Below are 27,880 nucleotides of genomic sequence, written 5' to 3' on the forward strand. Positions count from 1 at the left end.
CGAACCCAATGGTTTCAAATGTGTGGCGGCCCTCACGCTGATGACTTTTTCGGCGAAAGTGGCCCCCCTCTGAAATGTAGTGAAGAGCAATGGCCTTCGAGCGACATGCATTGTCCATGCCCACTTAGCTCTTCTTAAACACTGCTTCGTTGGCAGTGACGCACAAGCTCTCGCAAAAAAACATTTTCGGTACATTCGTCAATAAAACACCGCCTTAAAAAGAACGGGTATATCATCGGTGGTGTTTCGGGGTGAAGGCCCTTCTTCGCAGCGTGTAGAGAGGCCAGAGAGGTGGCGTGAAAAAGCGAATGCTTATTTAAAAGTGTTGACATCCACCCAGTGTGACACCCACTGGCACGTTGTGAATGTAGGTTGCTGACTTCTCTGCATGTAGATTTTAAGAAGCTGGCATTGGTCCAAACAGCCTCAGCAAAATCTTGCTGATAGCTAGTCGTTGAGGATTGTTGGAATTGCCTCCTTACCAGCAATGTCTGTGGCACAAGAGCATTGGCACAAAAGCAGCAAGCAACAGTGTTGAATATACAGTGCGTTCTGAATAGATATTTGGCCAGTGCAGGAGGACAATGCCAGTGTGTGTGATACACCCTCCTCCATCCGACACGGCCATCTTCTTACCTATAAATGTAATTTTGTGTCTGTGTGTGTGTGTGGACGAAACGTGGTACCCCCCTAATGGAACATCGGTTAGAAACATGTAGGCTGGCCTGCCTACGATCAATCCTGGGTTTAACCAGGCTGGATTGTGTGAGGAGCTCACAAATCCTGGAAAGATCTGGACAAAGTCCCATCGGTGAGCACCTCCGGCAGGCAAGGCTGCGTTGGCTGGGTCATGTAGCCCGCATGCCCAGCCACCGCATGCCCAAACAGCGTATGTTCGGCTGGATCGAGGGGGCTAAACGAGCGTGGCACGGGCTAGAGAAGAGATGGAGTGACGTGGTACAGGAGGACGTGGAGCTGAGTGGACTTGCCGATGACTGGTACCAGCGGTGTCAAGATCGGCCTCTGTGGAGGAGGCTCGTGAAGGACGCTGCTACTGGGCAGTTGGAGGCAGTCGCCCTCCAACAACAACAGAGGGCGGAGGAGCGACGCTCAAAGCAACGAGCGGAGCGCCGGGTGGCTAAAGCACAGCAAGTTGGTACAGTAGGGGGCACAGGTGGTGAATCAGACAGTCGTCTCAGTCAGTCGACCCGTGGCATCTGGGTCTGCCCGGTGACCTCCTGCCAGCGGGCGTTCGACACTTCACGTAGCCTCAACGTGCACATAGCCTGGCACAAGGGTCGTGGTGACGTCACCGCCACTTAGTGACGAATGGCGGTTGTTGTTGTGTGTGTGAGAGTCCATATGTGTGTGTGTAAGTTGATGTGTTTGTGTGTGTGGGTCGATGTATGTGTGTGCGTAAGTCGATGTGTGTGTCTTTTTCGCCCGGGCAACGCTGGGTACTTCCCGCTAGTAATACATAAACTTGGTACTGATACGTTTCAGTTAAAACGAATCTTAACAATGGTTTCAGTTAAAACGAATCTTAACAATGGTTTCAGTTTAAACGAATCTTAATGGTCGCGAAAGCCAACGCGTTAAATATAGTTTGTTAATACGTTCAAAATCACACCATGATATTCTTTGTAACAGGGGTGACCGAGTGGTTCAGAGATCAGACTACTGCCAAGGAACATTCACGGAGTGTTTCCGCTCCTATGTCAACCAATGGTGTACATTTAGAGTTCACGGTGATAGAATATGATTGATCAAATGGCATGTGTCCTTATGACACTGGGCCTATTATAAAAAAAATCAAAGTCATCATGGTGCAATCGTGGAAATGTAAATAAAAGTGAGAGAGACGCAGACGCAGCTCACGAGGGTTCTGCAGCAGCAGCAGCACATCTGACGATTAATGTGGCCTCATCACGTGACACACTGCCCCTCCACAACTTCCTGACAGTTTTATTTGAGCGAGATGTTTATTTCTAAACAATTATTGAATTGGTGTGAGACGTGACTCGGGCCTGCAATCGACGTATCCCGCTTTGAACCGCGCACGCTTGATGAAATCCTTGAACCGAGGAGCCGGGATCTGGTTGTGTTGCGAGGGACAGGAACGTCAATATATAATCCCCCGTTAGCAAGAGCACTTGGTGAGAAAGTTGATCGCCATGAACTAAACTATCAACTAAACTTTGAATTAAAGCTTTCGTGACTGCAGGGATTCATATTCTTGTTTCTTTCGGTAAAGTCACGTAGAAGGGAAAAATAAAATAATACAAATATAAAATAATACAATTCTCACGACGTTTCGATTGCAACACAAGCAATCATCAACAGGTGTGAACCCCACAGCAATACATTTTTCTTGATGATGATTGCTTGTGTTGCAATCGAAACGTCGTGAGAAATGTATTGTTTTATATTTTTATTGTTTCCCTTCTACGTGACTTTACCGAAAGAACCAAGAATATCAACTAAACTTTTTTTTATGTTACCAGGTAAAGCCCCCATGTTTCATAAGCGACATTGCCACAAATGATAGCTTAACGAAGCGGCTCATCACGTGGAAACTTAGAGTGGACAAATACTCTAAATGTCGAGGGAAAAACCGGAGGACCCGGAGAAAAATCCACGCAGTCAGGGGGAAAACGTGCAAACTCCAAATATACAGCAGTAAAAAAAAAGTGTCAGTTTTGTTGCCAGATAGAAAGGTAAAAAACCAATTATCATATTTTTTACTGGAAAATGAGGTTCCAATGGGATACAGCAGGCGTCAAGGGTCGGGATTGAACCCACCACCTCCTACATACCAGATGAGGTAGTTAACATCTCGCCACCGTGGTGCCCGTAAACAGAAGAAGAAACGGCACCAGATAAATACACCGTGGTGTGTGAAGGGATGTGGATGATGAGAAGGGTTGAAAGAGGCAATAAGAGCCCCATGAAAACGTCACCAATACATCTCCTTGGTTCTTTCGGTAAAGTCAGGTAGAAAAGGGAAATAATAAAATACTAAAAATAAAACATAATAAAATAATTCTCACGACGTTTCGGCCACAACGCAAGCAGCCGTCCTCAGGTGAAGAACAGGTCTGTCGGAAAGACAGCGTCTGAAGACAGACCTGTTCTTCACCTGAGGACGGCTGCTTGCGTTGTGGCCGAATCGTCGTGAGAATTATTTTATTATGTTTAATTTTTATTATTTTATTACTTCCCTTCTACGTGACTTTACCGAAAACACCAAGAAGATGAATCCCTGCAGTCACGAAAGCTTTAAATCGAAAGTCACCAATACAGTTCTATCACCCTGCACTGTGTACACGTTTTGGTCGAAATTGGATCGTCACACTCCGTGAATGTTCCGTGTAAGCCTGTTCTGCTGAGACCCTAAGTTCAAAGCAGGGTTTCATCCACCCATGATTCAACTTGTCTCTCAAGTGTAGTGATTGTGATGCTCCTAGCCTGCCACCACAAATGATGGCACAAAAAATTTAACAAAAAATTGCCGCTATTTTTATTGTTAAATCCTAACTTTGAGAATTAAAAAAATGTTTCACCAACATGCGCCGAACATTTCTCTGTAGCACGGCACGTGTGGAAGTGCAGTGTCCCCCAGTGTGTGAATTAAAATTGGTGAATTGGAAGCAATCTCAGAAGTCATTCTGTGACATCTGCTTCTGCGGACCATTCTCACGTCATACCTTGCAATAATTGCAAAAGGGCTATTTCGTCTCGTGACATGATGCCAGTGGGACAATTGACAAAAAAATGAGCAACTGATAACAAAACGCTCTTCAAAGATATTTGACATGCAAATATTGGCATTGCAAAATCATATGTAGAATGCAATACACATCGCCAATACACACGTTTGCATTATGTCTATATTATTTTACAATCCTCATATTATTCATTCAAGCCCCATTCTGCTGATGAGACACGATGTCAAAACCGGTCCAGTTTGCTGGTCTTGAATCAATGCTGCTGAAAAGTACAGGTAGTCTCCGACTTACGATGGGGTCGTCGTAACGCATCTCCATCGTAAGTCGGGGACTACCTGTATGCACTCACAGACAGCCATACGGCTGATGGGTTGTGTCATCAATACATTTATGTTTTTAATGTGGAGATACCAATATATGAAGGAGACATTGCTTATTTATGTATTTTCTAAGGACAACAAACTAAACACAAATAGCACTTCTAAAGAAATTCGTTTTCAATCTAGATTCGACAGTGCATAGCTCCAGTGGCTTCCTAATATCGGAAGGAAGAGCGTTCCAGACGGCCGCAGAAGCACATTTGAAAGCGCGCGATGCGGTGACCGTCTTTGTTCATTGGCTTGCCAAAAGCCGCTGCAAGGATGACCGGAGTTCGCGTGATTGATGTTCCTTGACGAGACCAGCAAGGTATTGTGGTTAATTTGTGGCAAGCACTTTGTGTGTAATGAGCACGACCTTATCATGTATTCGTTCAGTGTTTACGTGTCGCCGTGCATATTGCAGTGTTCTGTTTTTGGCGGGTTTTTTTGTTCAACACTTGAGAACTCGCATTTTAATAGGTTGAGCCTCTTGTTCAAAAGGAGTCGAGATAAATAATTTAAGCAGCCTGGCATATCAGCATGTGTAGACCCGGATCCGCAACCAGTCATTCTTCTTTAGCAAAATAGCATTTTTTTTAAAAGGCTGCGCAAAAACCCTCTGGGGATGTACTAAACTTCAAATGTAAATGTTGATGGGCTTAAAAACAGAAAAGTAGAAATCCCAGCTGTGACGGAGCACGCTGTACAGATGGACAAGGTCATGGCTCGTGACGTTTCTCCTCTTTTAATGCGCGAGCATAACATGCCTTGCTCTCCCACAAACAGCCACTCTCGTTTGCCAGCTTTATCAGCGTGTGCTGCTTACAGAATGTGAATGTACACGTTAATATTGGTTTGCTAAAAAAATATATACAGAGCTTATAACGTTTTAAATTTACTCATTTATCTATCAGAGCAGCGGTTCAAACTGGGAGTGGTGACACGTTGGATTGGGAATGCAGCGCATGTGATGCTGTAAGACTGCTAACATTGCAGGATGCGAGGTGGGCGTTTGACAGCACAGCAGATGAGTTACTCACTTGTCATTGTGCCATGCCACCTTCTCAATTTGCCAGATTCGTGTTTTTTTCCCCCATCTCATTTCATGTTCATAACAACGCATTTCATGTCGTTTGTCTTTACATGGGATGCTGCCGTGGTTAGCGCACGAGACTGGAAATCCAACGGTTGCCATTTCAAAATCTCCCAACCGTGGCAGTTGAATCGGTGGGCAAGTTTCTGTCCACCCAGCGGTTAAGTCGATCGGTAGGCTGCGTTCGGTGGGGTAAAGTGTGGGTACTCCCATCTCTTCCAAGACGTTTGGTCAAGCGTGGAAGAGAAGGTTCAATGTCCTCGAAAGAGGTGCTCGAGTTACCTGCCATAGAGGGCTTTCCACCAGCAGTGGTTTAATCAAGCAATTGCAGGGCTACACGTTTATCTTTTACGATGTATGGTTTCTTGTACAGCGTTTTGAGATGAGTCAGTATTTCACAACTCAAAGAAAATCCTGATTATGGTTATTTATTTATTATGATTTCTCCTCTATATTTCAGTTTCCTCATACAGGCAAAACACTTCTTGAGAACGTGACCCAAAAGGCCAGACCCTCATAAAATAACTTAAACAGAACTGCATGCAGTACTTTAAGAGAAAGCAGAGGGCTACGGAGTGGAGAGAAATAAAGTCATAGGTGGAGAATAACCAGAAAGTCTTCAAGCCTCGCACATCGACTCACATGCACACAAGGACATAGACACACACATTATTATTTTAATATTTAGAAACTTAATTTTGAAATAATAGTTGTCTTCACACAAACATTATTTTTGAATATTTGCAAATACATTTTTAAAATATACGTTTTCTATCTACGTAAGTTTAGCGAAAGAAGCAAGAAAATAGTACTTAACATTGCCGTGGTGAGGCCTAGTACCGTGCAGAGCCCCCAGCCTCGCCTAGATTGTCCAGCTGGCCGAGGTGGCACCTTGGCATGCTGGGGCTGAGCTGCACCACCCCCCCCCACACACGATCCCCCCGCTCTGCAGTAATATGTACAGGCTATAGTAGTAGCATTTACCGACTCTATGGTAGTAACTGCACGCATTGGGGTCGAAGTAGGGAGAAGAACAGGACAGCACACTGTGAAGAATTTACCTCAACGTTTTGTGTATTTTATTGCATTTTTAACGCGAATGAGAATTCCCCCCCCCCCCTCCACCGATGGCATGTGTGCATTGCTAGGGGCAGTCCCCGGTCAGCTTTGTCGCGCATGCGCAAATGCGTGCTGTGTCGCTCGCGGATCGGCGTGGGGAAACAAATAAATAAGAAATAGCACTAAATTTCTTATTTGACTACTTTAAAGTTGACGGATGGGAAAACGGAATAGCGCTGGCTCACCACGGGGCTTATGGCGTGGTACCTGACTACTTTTTTTAAAGCGTAAACCCCACGGTTTGACAGCCAAATCCTTTGCAAGTTGCGTCCACACACAGAGGGACAGATGGACACACAGACAAAAAAATGCCTTTCATAGGTAAGATGCTACAGGCCCCGCACTAGCTTAATCCGGCACTGCACGGAGATGGTGGGGATGGGGTTGAAGAAACTTCCCTCACTGTGCAAACTGCCAAGCCAGGAGATCGAATCGAACTGGCTACACCTCTGGATTGCAAGTCCAGTGATGTCAGCTACATGAGTACTGCAGCACTGTAGGATAAATTGCCAAAAACAGCAACCTTCTTTGTGTTTTAGCATTGTCTCAAAGTCAGACTGGAGTGAAGATGGGTGCGTGCATGTCTGTTGATACTTGAGGCTATCTGCTGCATGCTGTCTGCATTTGCTAATTGATGCTTTTGCCCTTGGGTTTGGAGTGAGCCTTGTCGCATCTAATTGGCTTCCAACCACCCGCATAGACTGTCGGCTCGATGCAAAGGCTGAAGCATTGTAAAATAGCCCAACACGCATTCAAAGACATGGATTCCTTTCTCAGATATTAATTATGTACAGTAAATTAATTGGGCAGGCTACGTCACCATAAGCGGTGATAGCCGACGGTTAAGAATTATCACGGGCAGATAGCCGAAGAATGGAAAGCATCCGAGAGGACGTCAATTGAGGAGGTGGAGCGATGAAATCGGCTCGTGTACAGCCACTAGGTTGAGTATTACATCACAGGATCATGAGGGGTGGCAGTTGCTTGGGGAGGCCTTCATCCAGCAGTGGAATGACCATGACGGAGGATGATGAATCGTACGTATTTTGAACTACTTCCCTTACCGTACGTCGCCGTGCTCATCGGAGGTGCGGAGATCAATTTAAGTTTGGACTTGGTGAGGAATTTCTGGGTAAATATGTTACGCTGTGTATAATAAAAAAAAATCCGAATACATCTTGTAAAGCATATCATTATTTTTATTTACATGCTTCGTGAAAAAAACGACACACTTCAATTTTACAAGCCAGGGATGTTAATTTTCATACTGTTCATCCAGTTGTTTTTCTTTCTAACAACGGCAACAACAGGTGGCTACTTAAGTGCACATCTTTAACGCGTGAAGTATAATCACAGAAACCACCCAAAGAGATAGCAGCTGTGCGCGAAAATATGCGTGGACAAGATGACAAAAAACTTTATTAAATCGGGAAAGCATTCACCCACAAGGGGGATCTCCGAAAGCAATAGACGCATCAGAATGATTGGGCCCTTGGCCTATTAGTCTGAGTTATGGATTGAAACTGCACGCTCGTGGTGATGTAGGGAGCACAAGGTGATGATGACCTGTGCTATAGTTTAAACTTTCTTTGGTCGATGCTGGAGAAAAAGAAACCTGAACAAAAGCAACTCGAGGAACATTTGAACGACCTTTCCCCCCCGACCTCTTCCTGACAATTCACGCCACCCACCTAAGTTGTGAACATCTCAAAATCGTCTGATTTCTCCTCCTGCCCAGCAAACCCCCACCGGCCCCGAGCCACTTAAGAGCTGCCCAGGATTGCACGTAAAAGTTTGACAGCCATCGCTGCAACAAAGAAATACAAAGGACAAAATAACCGAGCACTGCACATCGTAGCTCGCCATTCAACAGCCTCCGTTTGGCACGGCGTGATCTGTCTTGGCAATGTTACTGCCTGCGTTTGCTCACAGAGAGCTGCGGGCTACGGTGACGAGTGGGTCGTGAGGGATGGTGGTGGTGGGCGGGGTGGGGGGAGAAAGCGCGAGGAAAAGCAGGCCCATTGTATGCACGCTCATCCAAATGAGTCCTCATTCGGGGTGAGTTTTTCAAGACAGGCGGCCAAGGCTTAGCGCTCCCGGCGTCTGGAAAACTCCACTGAGAGTCCACGCAGGCGAGCCACCCCGGTCTCACGCTATTGCTCAGGACATTTTTGATAGGCTCTGGCCGAGCTAGCGGCCGTGGCGCTCATGCAATTACAGCCTGTATTGCCTTGATTAGGAAAATTAAATTAAGGCTGTGAAATCAAGTGCGCTTGCCAGGCTGTTGTTGGTGTGTTCAAGGGGACTGGTATAATAAAATAAGTCGTAGGGGAACGCGGGTTAATCTACAAAACATGCTTGTCCGTATTGTTTAGTCTCATTATTATTATGAAGTAACAAGTATTGTTGCTTTATCAAATAGCCGCATGGCTAGATGACGATTATCATGTGTGGTTTTGTCTTATAATGCATACATATACGGAACACATTTTTGTTGAAGTACGTTCTGAAAAATGTTGGGTGTCACGAACGACCTACTGGTGATAAGTTTTAACGCAAAATAGCGAGATAGGCTGATGTAACACGCCAGTCTCAGCCTGTGTTTTGGTATACACATTGCGTGAAACCTCAATTTTGAACCTGATTTAATGATTACTGTTTTTAGTAACACTTATTTGTTAAAATACCATTAATTTAGGATTCGTTATCCGGTCCTCAGCGTGTCTGTGGGCAAATTGTAGCATGGAAATAATTATGCATGACCCCATAACAAACTCGGTATGAAATGAAAATAATTATGTGGCCTTTACATAATTACAACCCTGAACACACAGGGATACACGTGTAATGTTTATAACTGCAATTAAACAATGCACCATCTTCAAGTGCTTGTAAACTTGTGGTCCCAAACGGAGACGTGGGAGGAGAGACTAATGGAAAAGTAACACTTAATGCGTTTTTATATTGTTTTAAACTGCTTTAAAAAGAGCACATGCGCACACAGACTCATGCGTGACACAAATACACAGCGCCAATATTTATTTAAACTCTTGTTTTATTGACTGCTGCATTGCCACAATTGTTGTGTGCCATTATCTTGCAGACGCCACAAACGAGAAATAAGTTAATAGAGGTTTTGGGGTAGATCGCATTAATATAAATGTCATTATTTAAGAACGAAACAGGAGGATTTCTCCACAAATCTGGCTGTCGCTTGATAATGCTAGTTGTAATTACTGGCAAAACGTCGTATTCGAATTGCAAATGGTGTGGGTTTACTCTCCAACGTACCGGTGTGCTATACTAGTGTAGTGACATTAATGGTGTCACTACTGTGTACCGACAGTACCGATCATTAACGGGTACTGTATGTGAGCATGGCACGGCATGCCTCACTAGAGGGCAAGGGTTGGGTGTCACTGAGGTCGGCTCAGGGCATGATACCCTGGGGCTGCGTCTGGTCACGTGGGCACGTGACCAGACGCAGGGGGGACCCCCAGAGGGGGGTACGAGAGTCACATGATGTGGAACCCGGGCCCTCCCGAAGGATCTAGAAGGAGGCGTGGCCAAGGGGGGAGCTGGCCACGCCGCGGCAGTTAGAAGCCAAGTTCCGAGAGGGATCTGGGCTGTTCAACTCTGGGAATGAAGCCTCTGCGGTCCTCGGTATCCAGTCTCCGTCCATGGACCAGGCAACCTGTTAAGGTGTCCTGGTCCGGTTATATAGCTATCCCCTCGAGAGTTAGTTAGGCACGGTGGTCACCAACCTATGTCGTTATCCCATTAAACATTAGGAGTTACCTGTTAATAAACCGTGTTGCCTCCAAGTGCAAGTGTATGCCTCAATTGCACCCACTACACTAGTAACAAATTGGCACGTTCTGTTTAAGTGGCACATCTTACTAATTGGCCGCGTCGGGTGGTGGCGGGTTTAACGACACATTTATATTTACGCGATCTAACCCAAAAACGACTTATGGATAATATTGTTCGCGGAAGCCTACTACTACGCGTTAGCTGAGAAATACTTTTCACGTGAAAATGTGCCGAAAAACGTATTGGAGCACTCGTAACTCCATAGAACATTTATTGCATATTCTCGTGTGAACAAGTTACGGATGTGCAAGGCTTGAGAGCACTATGGGCAACACTGGCTTTTGTGAGGCATTTGTCGACACGGTCCGAAGCGCATGATTCAATATGCACAGCAAACGCGGCGTCACTTCTGACTGACCCTCCATTTCGGTGGCAGGCCATAGCCAGTTTGAGGCAAGTGACACAGCAAACTCACACACACACATAACACGGAAAAAATATAAACAAGAGCTAACACAACTCAACAACAAACGAGCAAAAGCTGAACAGCAAAAAAAACAGTTGTCTCTCCAAAAACAAGAGGACGGCATGTGTGGAAGATTTTTACACAACTCTGACTTTCACCTGATGATGCTAGTTGTAATCAGTGGCGAAACGTTCTACTCGAATTGTAAATGTTGTGGGTTTACGCTCCAACACACCGGTGTTGCTGTACTAGTAACCAATTGGCACGTTTTGTTTACGTGACAAACCTTACTAATTGGCTGTGCCGGGTGGTGGCGGGTTTAACAACACATTCATATTTACGTGATCTAACCTAAAAAAAATTATCATGGATAATGTGCATGCTAGAGCCGTGTTTACCTTGGCATCCGTGAATATGCTAGGAACACCTGAAAGAGGGAAAACATTAATAAAGGGAGGGAAAATTAACTCGCAATGTGACATCAACTCCATACTGGACCACAGACCAGGGGCACACTTCTCCTGAAGCTCACTTCCCAGGAGTGGAGGAGGCCAATGTATCCAGCTGATAATAATGAACAAAGAAAAAAATAACTCCAGGCTACAGCTCGGCAAATCTCATTTAGTCACACTGTTCAATAAAATTTAAATCCTCTGGGAGCAGCCTCACCTCCGTTTTTGGGGTCCACATTGGGCATAATGCGTGGCAGTGATAGTGCAGTGGTTAGTGCAGTGTACTATGAACCCAGCAACAACATTTATTGAGTGATATGGTCCTGACGAGATGTCACCCTCCAAGGGATCCCAATGACAAAGGAAAAACAAATCAAGGGGCCCTCATTCTCAGTCTGGGCCAGGGGATATCTTCCATGGTGGAAACCATTCGACCCAACAAAATCACGAAATTCTTTGCCATTGTCCCCTCCTCGCCTGCAGTATCTTTGTTGCTTGTAGTTGAATTGTTAGTGATTTTTTATCAACGATAAAAAAAAACTAATCTTTCCTGTTGTACACCCGTGTCGAACATTATGCTTCGATGTGTCAAGGACAGCTCGAGTGTGATCTGGCAATTCAGAATGTTTAGCAAGGCTGCTTGTGGGTATGTGTGGTTACCGTTCTTGCAAAGGGCCCCCCACACGCACCAACAAAATATTCGGGAACACCTTTGGCGATGCACCAAATCAAATGGCCTAAACGCTGGATTGCGTATATCAGCAGCTCACAGTGAAAGGATAAAAACGTATGATGGTCTGTGATTTGGCATGTGAAGGTGATTTGAGTCGATCCAATCCTCTTTCTGCACAGCCCTGACCACGGGCCCAATGACTCCACTGTCTCAGCATCCCAATTTCCAGAAGTCTTGCTATTTGCATTCTCGAGCCTTCTTGAGCAGCTGGTTTCCGACCACTTAAGATTTTACTCATCTGCCACCAAGAGGAAATGCTCTCAATCTCTCCTCCGAGGCTGCACCCTTTCATTCCATCTTCCTCTTTAAAATATTGATCAGAATCACTGGACAAACATACTTTGCCCAATTCCAAGACAAAACTGGCTCCTTATAGAACAAAAAAGGCTTACGAATCCTCCAGATCCTTCTCGTACTCATGCAGCAGGTCCCGAGCTTTCTTGCTGAAAAGCAAACATCCCTCAAAGTGAACTTGGGTCAATGTTGTCTTCATGTATGGTGGCAGCCACAAATTCTTCAGCCAGAGTGCCCCTTATGAAAACTGCTGCTCCTGACACACAAGCTTGATCGATTGTGGATATCTAGCCTAGCGTCTGTGGTTCATCTCACCTAAAACCCTCTAAATAAACGTACCAGTGTAAGCAATGTAAGCTACAGCCCAATGCCCTGTGCATCTACATCGCCTCCGTGTCCAGGAGCTGATCTGGGGCATCCTACAGAACTATCGAAGGATCCACCAAATACATAGCCCTGTGTGGAAGAGCCCTGGACACCATTGGTGCATCCACATTCGGCACAACAGGGCGCCACGGTGGCGAGATGTTAACTACCTTGCCTGGTATACAGAAGGTTGTGGGTTTGATCCCAACCACGACGCCTGAATATTTGGATTTTGCATGTTCTGCCCGTGGTCGCTTGGATTTTTCTCTGGGTCCTCCGGTTTATCTCTCCACATTTAGAAACATGTCCTTATATTGTGGCTGCTATACATGTCCATATCATAAGCCACTTGCTTGACTTATCATTTGTGGCCAGGTCGCTTCTGAAAAAGTGAGCCTTACCTGGTAAAATGTAAATAGTTTATAGTTTCAAATAGTTTGTAGTTTACCGCAAGCTTAACTTTTTCCAACTTAAATACAGCCAGTCTAGGATTTTCTGAACTCATAAGGGCTTGGCCGGCTTCTCCCAATCATGTCCTATCGTTTCAAATCACATACGAGTCTAAAGAGAAGTAAAAGGCGTAGGTTTTCCACAACAAATCCTTCTTCTCCTCCTTCCCCCCAGCCTTGTCACTGAGCCTGAGGCCTGTACATAAGCGCTTTCTGAATGTCCTCCAATCTTTTTGAAAAAAGTCTCCTGTTAAGGGGTTCCATGTGCATCGCCCCCCACTGGAGGAATATATCAACCTTTTTTTCGAGAGGACCGGTCACCTCTTCTCTAGAGGAGGACCATGATGAGGTGGTTGATAAAGAGCCTAGAGAAGCTCGAGCCTGGCGGTGTAAAATGGTGAATGGTGTCGCTTCACGTGTCCCTGCCGCAAAATTTACCCTTCTTGCGGTTTACCCTTCTTGCGGTTTGCCGTCTCTGCACGACGCTTGCATGTCCCCTTATCGCTGTCCCCCTTCTCGCTGGTGGGACGGCCTTGTCCGATTTGGCTCGAATAACTGCTGCTTTACCTTGCTAGACATTGTTGGTCTAGGAGGTCTCACCATGCCCTCTGGTGCACAAGGGCGAGTCATCTAGGAGGGGAATAAGCCCCTGAGAGGAGGCCTGTGGCATTGTTGCTGCTCCCAAATCTCTCCTTTGACCATCCGAGCATATTGGCAAAGATCCACCTACGCTTGATCAATGCACTTGCCCTGCAGCGTCAACTATGTCGCCTACTCTGGCCAAGCTGTCGGGTCAGAGGGCCCTCTCGGCGGTGAAGGTGGTTGCGCCTGCCGGAACACCACCGGCAGGCCAACTCACCGCTCCGGCTAGTTCTGATATGTCGGCTGATGCTGGTGCCCATCTGGATCTCTCGTTGACTTGCAGCGCAATCTGTGTGCTATTTTCACAATGGTTGTAGCAGAGAGAGCCCATTCACATACCTCCGATGCCGCCGACGCTGCTTTTAGTGGTTTGATGAACTGTTTTTGCTCAATGCAATCGGCAGTAACTGAAACAATGGGTAATTCTGAAAATGAGGGGAGTAAATGTACAAGTTGCCAACCACACACTCAAAAAACTATTACGCAAGCTAAAGGAAGCACCACTTAACTTTCACTTGGTGTGCGAGCTATAATATTCCCTCGGTCATAAACCGAAGGCCATCTGGAATTGACACGGTGTGAGTTGTGCACATGACAAATGTCCTCAGAATCTGATTGTTTTTTATTAGGTTTATAATGGACGGGTAGCAGAGCTGAGTTCACGTACTGAAAGCGCTGACCACACGTGCTGTGTTTTGATATATTTACAAATTACATTTATTAATTTGATTGCCAAATTTTTACTGTCTGGAAATGTTGTTGGCAAAATGCTCAATTTTTCTCATTAATGGTTATGCTTTCAAATCCATATCTGGGTTTGAATTAGCATTTCAAACCTCAGCAGTCACGGTAATGATTACCACACTTGTGGAGGGGATTCCCGAACTATTTCCCACTTTAACCCCATTTTAATGCAAGAAAATTAATATGACCCCGACAATGACCATAATTTAAAAACGTGTCAATCAAGTCACTAAATATGTTGCACAAATATGAAACGACGTGTTGATTAAGTAACGATCTGATATGCTCGCCAGGTCTGGTGAGACACACGGGCTTGAGACATGTGACGCAGCTTCTCAAAATCTGGTGGTGTGGTTGATACTGCACATTTAATCTCAGCGGTGACATCCAGAGTTGATCTGTACTTGATGCAAACACGTGCGCTGACTCAGGCTTCACACATGTACATGCTTGCAAAGGGCACCGTCAGTTTCAAGGCATGCATTGATATTTCAGGGATATGCTTTCGTCAGTAAGCCAGAGTTCTGGAAGAAGAGCTAGGGACTGTGTCGTGTGCAAAAGCCGATCACGTGAAATTTCAATGAGCTGTTCGATTTTAGCTGCGGGGCAGATCCATTGTTGCAGGCTGGCATTGAATGGGTTTTGTACCCAATTAAAGTCTGTCACATCCAGATCATGGAAAGAGGTTGAGAAGTGTGCTTCCATGCAGCTGAGGTGATTAGCCATCAACTGAGTGGGGCACTTATCTATTTCATTGTAAGACATAAACCCTGAAAGTTGAGTGAAGGAGCAGTTGCTCAACTACAATAAATGTGTCTTCCAGAAAGAAAGCTTTCCTATGAATGCTTTGATTCAAACACTCATTTGAATGATGCTTGTGTTGTTTTCTTGCACCCTCGCATTCAGTTAATTTAGTCTCCTAAATATGTCAGTGACATAAGTAAGGAAGACACATCTTCTGCTGATCGCAGATAAGATCAACACATTCCATCTTTTGGACGTCCGTTGTAAATAAGAGCAGTTCACTTAGAAGAAAAATAATCTCTCCAACACCCTTCCTCTCGACAACCAGCGAACCTCGGGTGTGAAACAACACACATCATGACCAAACCCCATGTCTTCACACCAATTTTTAAACAGACGTGCGCAGAGCAGATGAGGTTTTAAATGCAGTTCACAAATGAAGTGGCCTGCTGGATTATCTCACCAAGTTCTGCGCTCAGTTCTTTAGCTCAGATGGAACAAACTCCGATTCCCACAATGCACAAACATCTAAACCAATCAGAAAGGTATATGATCCGACTTAAATCGTATACACTTAGACCTCGCTTAATGCTCAAGATGCGTTTCCAGGAGAAGTGAGCACTAATGGAATCACCGCTAAAAGGGGCCATTATACCATTGTATATATGGAGATGCGTTCCCAACAGCATTATATCTTATATATTAGCAATATATGAGGGCTTCATTGGGGTATTGTTAATAGAGATAATAATAAAAATAATAAATTAGTATGATAAAATCAGTCAATATTATTTACTGTACTCACCAGTGCATCCACCTGATGCTCACCCACCTCGACCCGCCGTGTCACTTGCATTTTAACATCCAAAGTGATACTTTTCCTTGCCACTTTGGTCACATTTCAAGCACTAACACTTATAGTTCTTTATCCAGACATTATGGGTCTACAATGCTTACAAAAACACAAGAAAATAAGGCAGAGAGAGACCAAGGCGGACTGGCGTGTTTTCTGTTGTTGTTAAACTGGCGACCGCAGCTTGCCTCAGAGCGTACGTCGCTCTCATTGGCTGGATTTTCTTAATTTTTTTCGTTAAAATGTTCTCCAGTAAAAAGAGCGTGATAACGAATCTGCATTCTACGGGGTAGTGATAAGCAAAGGTCTGTTTGTACAGCTCTCTGAATGGTGGATATGTTTTGGGCTTACCAACCTGAAAAAACATTGCTTGTTAGAATTGTCTGAGACGTCTCTCTCCAGACCTTCGTTTTGCTTTATACTACCAAAACTTTCTATTCGTGAGTATGAGATTAGCAGGATTGTTCTTAATTTCTCGTGACCCCATCGTCTGATGAGATGATCCAATTTGGTGTCAGGACCCAAAGTTTAGGAACCGCTTTCCTATGGGAAGAACACCATAAAAACGTGAAATTTCCACCGCTGGTTCTGGACCACCAAGCGCTGTCCAACACTCTTAAAAGCAAGCGAACACTATAACCTCTCTAAAGTACATATGTATACAATGCCAGCATTGTTGAATCGTTTCCAATACCATCCAATATTAAAACTAACAATTACAACATAACTGCCACCCGTGTTCTTCCGTAACGATCTCCTAGAGACGCAGCTGGTTGCGGGGATCTGGGCGGTAGCTGAGCCTTGGGGTCACCTTCACAGGCGAAGCTTGTCGGCCACGCCCTCCACCAGCGTGGCCACCTGATTGGCTGGGAAGGGCTGGGCATGACTGCACAGCAACACACCGTAGGGCAGCGAGCAGGCAAGAAGGCCTCCCCTTTGCCGCCCGCGCGCTGCTACGTAGCAGCTGTGGGTAAGGGGTGAAACATGAATTTTCATAATTAAGAGTAGACACACCCATTGTGCATTGTTGTGGAGCACTATGGATAAATAAAATATTAAAAAATACTTTTTTTTTAAACACACTTTAATGAAATGTACCGTATTTGTAATGGCAGAACTCCACGACTCCAGAAAGTGGCCCTAAAGCTTGCCATAGAGTAAGGGACCGTGGTGATTTACAGGCAACGTGAGTTGAGCGTGGACAATTAGACCCAAGCCGAAACATAACATTTTAAAAATAATGTAAAAAAATATTTATTTTAAATTTTAATGATAGAATATAGTATTGTCATCAGTATGACATACCTATACCAAGTTTGCAGTCGATACGCCATTGGGAAGACGGTTGAAATTGAGTTACAAGATTTGAGGATACGACAACAGAGTTAAATAAAAGCGTGTAAAATGTAAAAAAATATATATACTTAATTTTTTAATGATAGAATATAAGTATACTAAGTTTGCAGTCGATAACACATTGGGAAGTGGGTAAAAATTGAGTTACAAGATTTTTTGAGGATACGACAACAGACGGAGTGAGTAAAATAAAAGCGTGTTATAATAAGCACAGAGATTAGCTGGGAGGCTCAGAGATCATTGGGTTGTGCTGGCACCGTTGGGAAACCTAAGTTCGAATCCAAGCTGTCCTCTGTGATTACACCGGGTTCTCAAGTGTGATGTGTTGACAGTCTCAGTTCAGAGCCACTGCCCTTTGAGCTTAAATGGATCTCAGAGGTAGCTCTGTGATATCCACTTCAGTGACCTGTCCTCTAACATGAAGGGCTTTGCAGTGGAGAGATCCAAAAGGATAGTTCATTTCACCATATGATGCTGAAAGCATAATCGAAATAAAAATAGGTGGAGATAAAAAAAAATACACTTCCACGTAGAAATGGACTTCCGTTCTGTCTCGATTTCAAATGTAATATATTGTAGTCTTTAACAAATTATCTTTGAGGACATAGTATATTGTTTAACAAGCTGATGAGATTCACAAGGTCAACACCAGTCCAATTGCAGACACAGAACGGAGGTCTGTATATATATGTTTTCATCATCACCATCATCGGCTCAAATGCATACCTGCAAACTCACAACATCGGAGTCGTTGGATCATGCATAGATGGGGTTTGTGCTAGACACCCACATGAAGGGCGACAAGGCAGTGCCTGTAAGAGGCAGTCGAGCAAGTAGCTTATGAATGACCAGTGTAGAATTTCAGTGATTCCAAGCAATCAGGCTTCCTCTCAAAAGCAAAGGCATACAAAGTAGGAACTTCCTTAACATATCTTAAGACTGAGCAAGCTTGGCTGGGTAAACAGACAATTTAATATGATTATCATGGGACGTTTTTTCCAGATTCAAAGGATGAAAAGGTTTCTATTTGGTGTTTGAATATCTTAACGCCTATTCTATTGCCAGACAGGGTAAAACCTATTCTTAGTTTTCATATTATTACTTGCCAAGTATTGCTATGTGGCAGTTCATGCCCAGAGGAACAAAACACCTCCCATGAATTTTATCAGCATGAAAGGTACAACTGTATGTCCATCAATTTGCATGTAAATGTTCGCCATCACAACGGTGCATCATAAGCCCAAAATATTGTCGTTTGGCCCTATGCAGCAGCACGATGAAGAAAAAGATGCGAAGGGCTGAGAGAATCAAAGTTCTCGCTGCATCTGCTTGCTTGGCAGATGGTAAAGCTCCCATGGCAAGCTATGCAAGAGGAGGCTAAGGAGTGCCGTCACATTCAAGGTTAACGCACGCACCAATTAGTTCTCCCATGAAATGATCCTGGCCAAGAACAAGCCGTGTCTTAAAACATTCCAAAAAAAATAAATAACTGTGTGTTATGGTTGTATCACACTGTAAATGGGGTATTTGTACTTAAGTCATATAAATTCAAAAAAGCATTGGGGGCAGTACTAAACTCCACATTTTCATGGAAAGGGCCAATCCTCTTCAACAGACGCTGATGTAGTAGATGTCTCGCCAACTAGCACTCACTTTATTTGCACTGTTGGGATGAGTGAATCCCCCAATGGGAATTGAACTACAATTGTTAGTCAAGAGCTCTGCCAGCAATGCCACCTGTCCAAATTGATGTATTGCAGTCAAATGATGGATTCACAAATAGGTGGCCTCTTATGTGAATACGGCAGCAAGTTCACATTCGAATGAAAGTTCAGTTTGCCTATGCATCATTGTTTCTGACAGCAGCTGGGATACTGGGTTAGCGTGCAACAAAAGTCGATTAAGTTTATAAATGAACTCGAGATTGTAGTTGACCTTTTTTGATAGGTTGATGAAACACCGGTTGCCCCGACATTCCGCCACCCGAAAGTGAGAAGCCCCTAAAGGCCACGCCAATTGCGAGGAGGCTGATGACGCCAATGATGTGACCAAGACTGGCCCATCACCATCCATTAAGCGGCACACTTGTGAACAGAGGGTGAGACTTTTTTCAAACTGTCTTCGTGTTATCCGTTTAAGTCGTGATTTCAAACCAATAGTCGATAATCGATTGTTTAAATGATCGCACAACTGATTATGCAATGCCATACAACATTATGGATAAAAGCAAATATACGCATAAGTCTGTTCTGTGTGTGAGAATATTAAGACTGTGGTACTGTGACTGGGGAGCGGTAGTGTAGTGGTTAGCGTGCTGCGCTATAAACCCGGCGACCCCAGTTCGATTGCGACTCACGGCCAACACCAGTCACAATTATTTTTATGGGTCCTGGGCCTCCCTAAGGTCGACTCGGCCTCAATTGAGTACCTAGTGCGATGTATACAAACATTTCCACTAGGGAGACAAAGGCGGTGTTGGCCACCCACCCACCCCCTCATGTGCCGTGCCGGCCTTCATAGGTGCTCGCTAACAGCACTTGCCCCAACAGTCTGTTAAGGCTACACGGGGGATCTTTGTCTTTGTGAATCTTTGTTACTATGACACCAAGACTGCTGCATACACTGCACAATGAAAATATGCTTCAGTCCATCGGCCTATTGGCTTTCCAGACCAATATCAAGCAGCATTTATTTAGTCTCTGCCGGTTTCGACCTTCAGCGTCGCATCGGCAGTCATGCTTGTTGAACAAATTCTAAATAAATCGGACATTCCCAAGTCTAGTTGCGTTGCACTGAACGTATGTAGGGGATGACGGGGGGGGGGGGGGGGGGTGAGGGGGTGGGTTTATGACGCACGGTTGGCTACCTGCTGGGCGTCTGGTAGTAGACGTGCAGCACGCGGTCCGGCCCGTCGCCCGCGGAGGGCACGGTGAACGAGCGCGCCCGGCAGTCGTCTGTCTCGCCACCTGCTGCTGCCGAGGCCGTCGCCACGCGATGCCCGAAGGCGGCCGTGAACTGCTGCAGCACCTCCTGGCGAGAGACACGAAACCCCCGGCGGGCAAGCCAAGCGGACCCGTCAATACAGATTTCAGCGCGCTTTGCGCTCCATTTGTTCTCCGTCTTTGTTCTTAAGCATTATTAATTGATTTTGTGTTCATTTTGAGCTTAATGATGTCTTGGCAGTTTGATATGCAAAAAATAAAAAAAATGACATGTTTTCCCTTACATATATTCCCTTGCAAGCATGTATCAAGGCAGTATTTAATAATGCCAATAATTTTACCCAAGAAAGCCTCTCTGAATCCCAAGGCTCCTTTTCAGGAGGGTTCTGTATTAGTATATTTGGCAAATACCGTGAATTAGTGTTTGGCTTCATGTGGGAGGCAGCTGGAGAACTTGGAGAAAACCCACAAATTTGATGGGCTATACACTCAGCTCTGCGAACTGGCAACTCGCAGTCAGTCCCACAAATACAACACCCGGCAAGCACTGCTGGGTCACCCAGTGGGTAATGTATTTGTTCGTGACTAAAATTCAATATTTGTCTATAGGGCTTTTTTCTGTACATTTTGTTGAAGCTGCACTAACATGTTATGTTAATTGGGCTGCATGGTGTTGCAGTAGAGTGCTTGGACATAATCTGGTTATGGAGAATTCAAATCCTGGCCAGGGTTTGAATCAGCCCACATTCCCTCCAAGGTCGATTAATAAATAAGTGCAATGTTCTGGGAGGTCAATAGTCAATTTGTCGAAAAACTGAGCCCCATCACAGTAATGTGGAATTTCTGCCAAGGGTCGAGTCACCAACAGAAAACGGCATCATACTATGCACATGTGAACATGGAGCCACTGATTTTAAACGTACCATTTATGATCACAGTGATAAGTTATACAAACATGTGAATGTCAAGAAGATAAAAGGTTAATATTTAGGATGTGGGGTCTGCAAATAATCTCTATCAAGGTGTCACCTTGAGCCTCAAGGCAGCATCGCTATACGGAACGCAATGCGCTGTGTTTTAATGTAAAATATAAGCAAGGTAATGGAACTGCCACGTCTACTTTGCTGAATAATGCAGAGCTACAGCATTGTCTCTGGTCATGCCGACTCCGCAAACCTAACATTCCCCAACCTCCATCAACGGTTGCCACCAGGTCTATATTCCTTAGACAATTTTAAGTAACAGTGGCATTACACATTACGTTGTTTAGCGTAAGGTGCACGCTCAGCAAGCAGTTAACATAGCTGTGGTACTGTAAAGCAAAGAGGCCGTGATGAATTACTTGAGTGCTAAGACTACTGGCTCCATCTACTGGCTCAAAGCCATATCACCAATTAATTGGAAACGAGCTGTCAAAAATGGTTATCTTTTGAAGAAACTGGTCCTTGGAACATAAATATTTCTACCACTAGAAAATTATGGCTTACTCCACGCCATCACGGTGATACATCGCCGTGATGGCGTGGAGGAGGCCGTGATGGTGTGGAGGAGGTCGTGATGGTGTGGAGGAGGCCGTGATGGCGTGGAGGCCGCGATGGCGTGGAGGAGGCCGTGATACACTGACTCACTCACACATCATACACTCACTCACACAACCACTGACCCATTCACTCATCATACACTGATTCACTCATATTACACTCACTCATCATACGCTGACTCACTCACATATCATACACTCACTCACACTACCACTGACTCACTCACACATCATACACTGACTCACTCATCATATGCTGACTCACACATCATACACTCACTTACACTATCACTGACTCACTCACACATCATACACTGGGAGTGACTCATGCTGCTAGCTATGGCTGCAAGTTTGGTCGTACATGTAATGTATATCGTTTATTGTTAAATTTGAATCACAGTTCCTATGATTACTGTTGTTACATTGTTTTTATAGCTTTATTTTGGTGATTTCAAAAACATGGTTAAGCCATGTTTCTTGCGGTAGTGCGGAGTTGGCCTGATAACTTTAATCTAAATTGTCTTATGGTTGTTATTGTTTGACTTGTATCACACTGGGATTTTTGCATACTTTTTTTGCTGGTTTATCCAGGATGTTGCTGTTGTGCGTCGTCGCTTTAAGATGCTCTCTGTTCATATTTTGTTTGTTGCGGTTGCACCCGACTCAAGAGCCGCATGGCTCACAGGGCTCTACCTAATAAATGAAACTTGAACTTGAAAACTACTTAATTTCTGTAAATTCTGAATGAAATTGGGAGTGCCTGAAGAAAAATCAACCCTATGAGGAGGTAATGCTCAAATACTCTACTGCCCTCTCCTTACCACCTGGCAAGCCAAGCCACTAAACCACATGGTATTCCCAGGCAGTCTCCCATCCAAGTACTAAGCGCCATCCATTTAATACGTACGCAAAAAATCTGTCAAAACTTGATCCCTCCCCCTCCCTGTACGCACGCATACTTTTTACACCCCCCCCCACCGAATCCTATAAAAATGGCCGATATTTAATCCACGCAGAAGCAATCAAGGATTAATAATATTAACGTGTTTAAGCAAACAGATAGTCCACCGCCGGACTATCTAACTCATTTGAAGGCCAATGTAGACAAATTATCGAGGTTTCAACCCCCCCCCCCGTTTCCTATGCGTACATACATTGTCAGTAGACCCCCCATATGCAAGCGTATGCATTTGGGTTAACCCCCCCTCCCCCCTCCATGGGTGCGTACGAAATGGATGGCCCCTAACCAGGCTCAAGCCTGCTTAACAGGCTTGCTTAGCAGGCTTGAGTTTATCTAATCTGGGCGACTTGGTACGATTACCGCCGCCCCATTGTGGTATTAAGAATAGGAACGGGACTCATTATATAAGCAATCGATTACTCGACCAATAACTCGTGTACCCATGTCTCCTGCTGTATGGGAGGTGATGGGCAGGGCTTGGTGACATCATCAGCTGCATCACGCTGGACATTGTATGAGGTTTCATTCATGCCTTCGGGAGACCCGGATTGTCAGGGCAGCTGGCATTTTTTAAGACGCCTGAGTAAAACGACCACATGAACATAATCTATTATAAATGTTGGTCCATTATTCGTCTTAATTGACCAATTGTCCCAGCTCCCAGGGATTGCAGAGGCGCTGTTACCGGTGGGGCGTGTTCCAGGCTGCGGAGGTCTCCCTGGGCATATTCACACTTTCGGTACCGGCTGATAAGCGCCACGCCCGTCAGCAGGCCGGAACGAAGGAGGTTCGCTGTGCCAAAAAAAGAAAAACAGCTTTTGTCATTATTTGAATTATTTTCAATGCCCAAATTATGTCACAGCACGCAATATATCATAAGTTGTACAGCGTACATGTCTAACAAATGTCTATCTAAGCATGAGATTATTTTAAGGATTTAATGGTCTGGTTTACTAAACTAGGTCGCCGAGACTAGACCACTCATTTATGGCTCAGTTCTCTTACTCATTCGAAAGCGGTTAATTTATTAATTGTCCGGAATATTAATTTACTCAGGACTTGAGCCATTGATGGTGAAGGCATTTATTCTGGGCCCTGGCCAATTAACTCACAAGCCAGGCCATTTATGACACATTTACAGACACTATTCTATAAAGTTATTTAGCATTCAAGCATTCTGAGTCCAGGCTATTCATTCATTTATAGCATTGGTTATTTGGTAAGTGTCTTGATTTGGGTCACTTGAGTAATTCAGTTGTGCAAAAGCCGTGTCTGGTTTATGTCTAGTGCCTAGTTCATTCGTTCATTGGCTGGATCAGTCATTCACTATCCTGGTCATAAAGGGAAATTAAACAGTCCTAGCTATTAATTAATCTAAGTTACAATCTTAGGGACTATCTTGATTTGAAGCTTTCGTGACTGCAGGAATCCATACTCTTTGGTTCTTTTGGTAAAGTCACGTAAGTATAAAATAAAATAAATCACGTTTCGGGCGCAACACAAGCATCCATCATCAGTCTTAGGGACTATTAGGCATTGTATTTCATTCACGCTCCAGTTTACTCATTCACTAGTTCTGTTACTGGTAGGAACCTCCTGGTTACATTAGCCCACAGGGGATTATTGTGTCCGTCTGTCCGTCGTGCATCCAAAAATGGGAGGGGTGGGGCTGGGTGCAGAGGGGAGGGGCTGGGTGGGGAGGGGCTGGGTGGGGCTGGGTGGGGGGTGGGAGGGGTGGGGCTGGGTGGGGAGGGGCTGGGTGGGGAGGGTGGGGCTGGGTGGGGGGTGGGAGGGGTGGGGGGTGGGAGGGGTGGGGCTGGGTGGGGAGGGGCTGGGTGGGGAGGGTGGGGCTGGGTGGGGGGTGGGAGGGGTGGGGCTGGGTGGGGAGGGGCTGGTCACCCCGTGGTGCCCTTATAAAACTCAACGTTTAACCTACTCACGCCGGCTTGTGCCCGCCCTCACAGTCGGGCATATTTGCGGAATACACCACGCCGCCGTTGACCCTGGCCATTGACCGAGCAACCCAACGTTCCTACCAGCTCCCTCCGCAGGAATGTGTTAATAATTCGGTCATGCACCAAATCTTTTAGTCCTGGGCGGCAGGGTGGTGCAATGGTAGCACTTATGCCTCACAGCAAAACGAACCTGGGTTCGAATCCCAATTCAGGTGTGTTCCTATGTGGAATTTGCTCTCCCCCTGTTCTGTATGGGTTTCCTTCGGCCTCTCATCTTTCATCCCATAGCTAAAGCATACAATGTAACTGGTAGAGTATTGGCCAAAACATCCTAATGCTGAAAAAGTTACCTGCATATTACTCAATTGCGATTACACAGAGTAACATCATCCATCTACTGCGAAAACTTGGTAGGCCTCTCATAAAAAAGAAGAAAACACTGAGACGCAGTTTGACTTCCCTGGGTAAATAAGCAAAATAATCTTAACACTAATTCTGTCCGGGAGTCCGTTTCGGTTGGGATGTACTTTTGTAAATTTTACTTATTAACTTTATTTATTTCTGCGTATTTATTGTTAGTGATTCGCTTACATTTCCTGTGGTTCGCACTCCCTATCGTTTGTGTATCGTTTGTTGTTGGAATTTTCTGACCCCGTGCCCCCTACTGGACACCTGTGAGAAAGAGCTTCATTGGCTCATCAGTTTTCTGATTCTGAACATTGTTTCTCAAAAGAAGGCATGTTTCTATTTTTAACTTAGCCAATATCTTTTACCCGACCCCACCTCCTAATGGCAAGTCCGTAAAAGCGCCTTGAACGTTTATAAGGTCACGTAGGTTACGTGACTTTACCGAAAAAACTTAAGAGTATGAATCCTTGCAGTCACGAAAGCTTCAAATCTAGAGTTTATAAGGTCATCAGTGACTCCTCTACTTACGAACATTCGACCTCCGAACTTTCCGAGATACGAACAAACCTGTCCATATGTCTGTTCAGACCGAGAGTCGTAAGTTCAACCGCCGAGCAAGTAGCTGGCGGTGGTAGCATCTACACCTGCAGAAAGTGAAGAACCAGTGGCATCTACATGTACAGGAGTTTATACAAATTTTACAAGCCATCCCCGTGTTTAGTGTACATGCAGTGCGTGTTTGGAATGGTTTGACTTGCGAGCAAATCGACTTACGAACAGACCCCTGGGAACCTAACTCGTTCGTAAGTAGAGTACCTCTAATTAGAATTCACCAGCACCACCACCTCGTCCCCTCTTTTAGCCCCGCCCCCCTCCAGATACGTTCCATTCATTGGCTACCACATTCTGATAAGCTCCTCCCCCCTCTTGAACTTGTATTTAAGAACTTGCATCTTGGAATCCCTGCCTCACTTGATGCAACAAATCTGTCTGTGACGGTCCCACCTGATGACGGAGACTTGTGTTGCCTCCGAAACGTCGTTATTTTATTAATTTTAATTTCATTTTTTTTACCTACGTGACTTTACCGAAAGAACTAAGAGTATGCCTCATTCATCCTCCAGGGCGCGTACTACTTGAATAATGGCCCCGCCCTAACAATAGCCCCGCCCCTACACCCCGCCCCTACCGCCCAACCACCATCCATGAAATCCGCCTTCGCCTCCTGTTGCCCTCCGCTACCGTACCGCACCTTGCACAAAGTCCTCCCAGCACAGCACGCGCGACATTCAGGGCGCGATGGCTGCCGCCACGCTATCTCGTACGTCCGGAATGGTCGGCGGCCGCCGATGACGGAGGATGGCGCCGCGGGAACGCGGATATCAAAACGCGATGTTTGGTGGGGGCAATGCCAATGGCGGGCGGGTGCTTTCTGTGGGAGACCCAGATGGAGCGATCCGGCAATCGATTCGTGACTCGATTCCCCAACGGCGCGCGTAGGAGTGTAGCCCGGTACTGGATCCTAACGGTCGGAATCGATACCCATTGGCGATGCAAGCATTGGATCGCTTGTGTTAATCGATGCACATTAGCCGCAGTTGCGCAAGACTAATATTTTACTAAATAACAATACAATACATGTATTAGATATAATAACAATGTGTTACCCTTTCTGGCAAAAAAACAGGTGTTAATATAATAGGGGTTTTCCCCTTTTTTTCTGGCAACAAAACTGAAACCTTTTTACTAGGAATTGTGTGCATTTTAACCACAATATTTGTGGTCAAAATGCACACAAAATTCAAACAAGTATTGTGGTTAATGCGCACATGATTCCTTGGAAAAAGGTTTCAGTTTTGTTGGCAGAAAAAAAAGAGGAAACCCCCTATTATTATATATTGGTACTGACAAAGGAGGTCTAATGATGTAGCTGTTAAGATGTTTAAACACCAAACAATACTTTTTTCAAGGAATCCTGTCTGCATTAACCACACGTACTAGTGAACATTCAAACAAAACACATGCTCGCCACAAGCACGGGTAGTGAATGCGGACAGGATTCCTTGAAAAAAACATTCTTTTTGGTGTTTTAACATCTTCACACCTGTGTTTAACACGTAGGCTTTCGCGACCAATATCCATAATAGAGGTTTTTTGGGTTAGATTGCGTAAATATATAAATGTGTCGTTAAACCCGCCACCACCCGACACAGCCAACTAGTAAGGGTTGTCACGTAAACAGAACGTGGCCATATGATAATTGGGTTTTTACCCTTTTATCTGGCAACAAAACTGCCACCTTTTTTTTACAAGGAGTCATGTTTGCATTGACCATAATACCTGCGGTCAGAATGCAAACAAAAAACACCAACTCTGATAATGTATGCACTGTCCTTGAAATTGATTGGTCCACACCCGAGACAGCTTTTCTTAGAGCCTAGTCTCACATGGTGTTGGACCAGATGAGTCCAAAAGGCGCACAACTCAGACAATGCACCATCAGAGTATGAGAGCTCAGGGTAAGCATAAAAAGGTGTGAGTTTTGTTGCCAGATAAAAGGGTAAAAAACAATTATATTTTGCTACTGGCAAAGGAGGTTCCAATGGTGAGAACGTGGCCAATGCGTCACTAGTACAGCACACCGGTGTGTTGGAGAGCCAAGCCACAACATTTACAATCTGAGTACGACGTTTCGCCAGTAATTACAACTAGCTTCATCAGGCTAGTTGTAAATCTGAGTACGACGTTTCGCCAGATTTGTGGCTGTTTTAACGACACATTTATATATTTACGCGATCTAACCCCAAAAACCTCTATGAGGGTAAACCCTATTGTTATATTTTGATACTGGCAAAGAAGATCC

At 44.9% G+C, this 27,880-nt stretch overlaps 1 protein-coding gene across 1 annotated transcript; it reads right to left on the reverse strand.

Moving 5' to 3' along the window:
* Nucleotides 1–7,481: 7,481 nt before the first annotated feature.
* On the reverse strand, nt 7,482–26,450 carry LOC144723622 (uncharacterized). Its single transcript, XM_078602499.1, has 4 exons — nt 26,270–26,450; nt 23,340–23,446; nt 20,078–20,241; nt 7,482–16,819 (listed from the first exon to the last, which is right to left on the reverse strand). Exons 1-4 carry the CDS (start codon nt 26,304–26,306, stop codon nt 16,669–16,671), a joined length of 459 nt encoding a protein of 152 aa, XP_078458625.1. The 5' UTR covers nt 26,307–26,450; the 3' UTR covers nt 7,482–16,668.
* Nucleotides 26,451–27,880: the final 1,430 nt, after the last annotated feature.

Source organism: Lampetra planeri, chromosome 18 (assembly GCF_965212315.1).
Source record: "Lampetra planeri chromosome 18, kcLamPlan1.2.h2, whole genome shotgun sequence".
Taxonomy (NCBI): Eukaryota; Metazoa; Chordata; class Hyperoartia; order Petromyzontiformes; family Petromyzontidae; genus Lampetra; species Lampetra planeri.

Excerpts from the sequence above, each read along its gene's own strand:
- LOC144723622 (XM_078602499.1), bottom strand. The coding sequence starts at position 26,306 with ATGTCGCGCGTGCTGTGCTGGGAGGACTTTGTGCAAG. Across the intron at positions 23,447-26,269 it reads CTGGGAGGACTTTGTGCAAG|CGAACCTCCTTCGTTCCGGC; the intron begins GTGCGGTACGGT and ends TTTTTGGCACAG. Across the intron at positions 16,820-20,077 it reads TACTACCAGACGCCCAGCAG|CTGCTACGTAGCAGCGCGCG; the intron begins GTAGCCAACCGT and ends CCTTACCCACAG.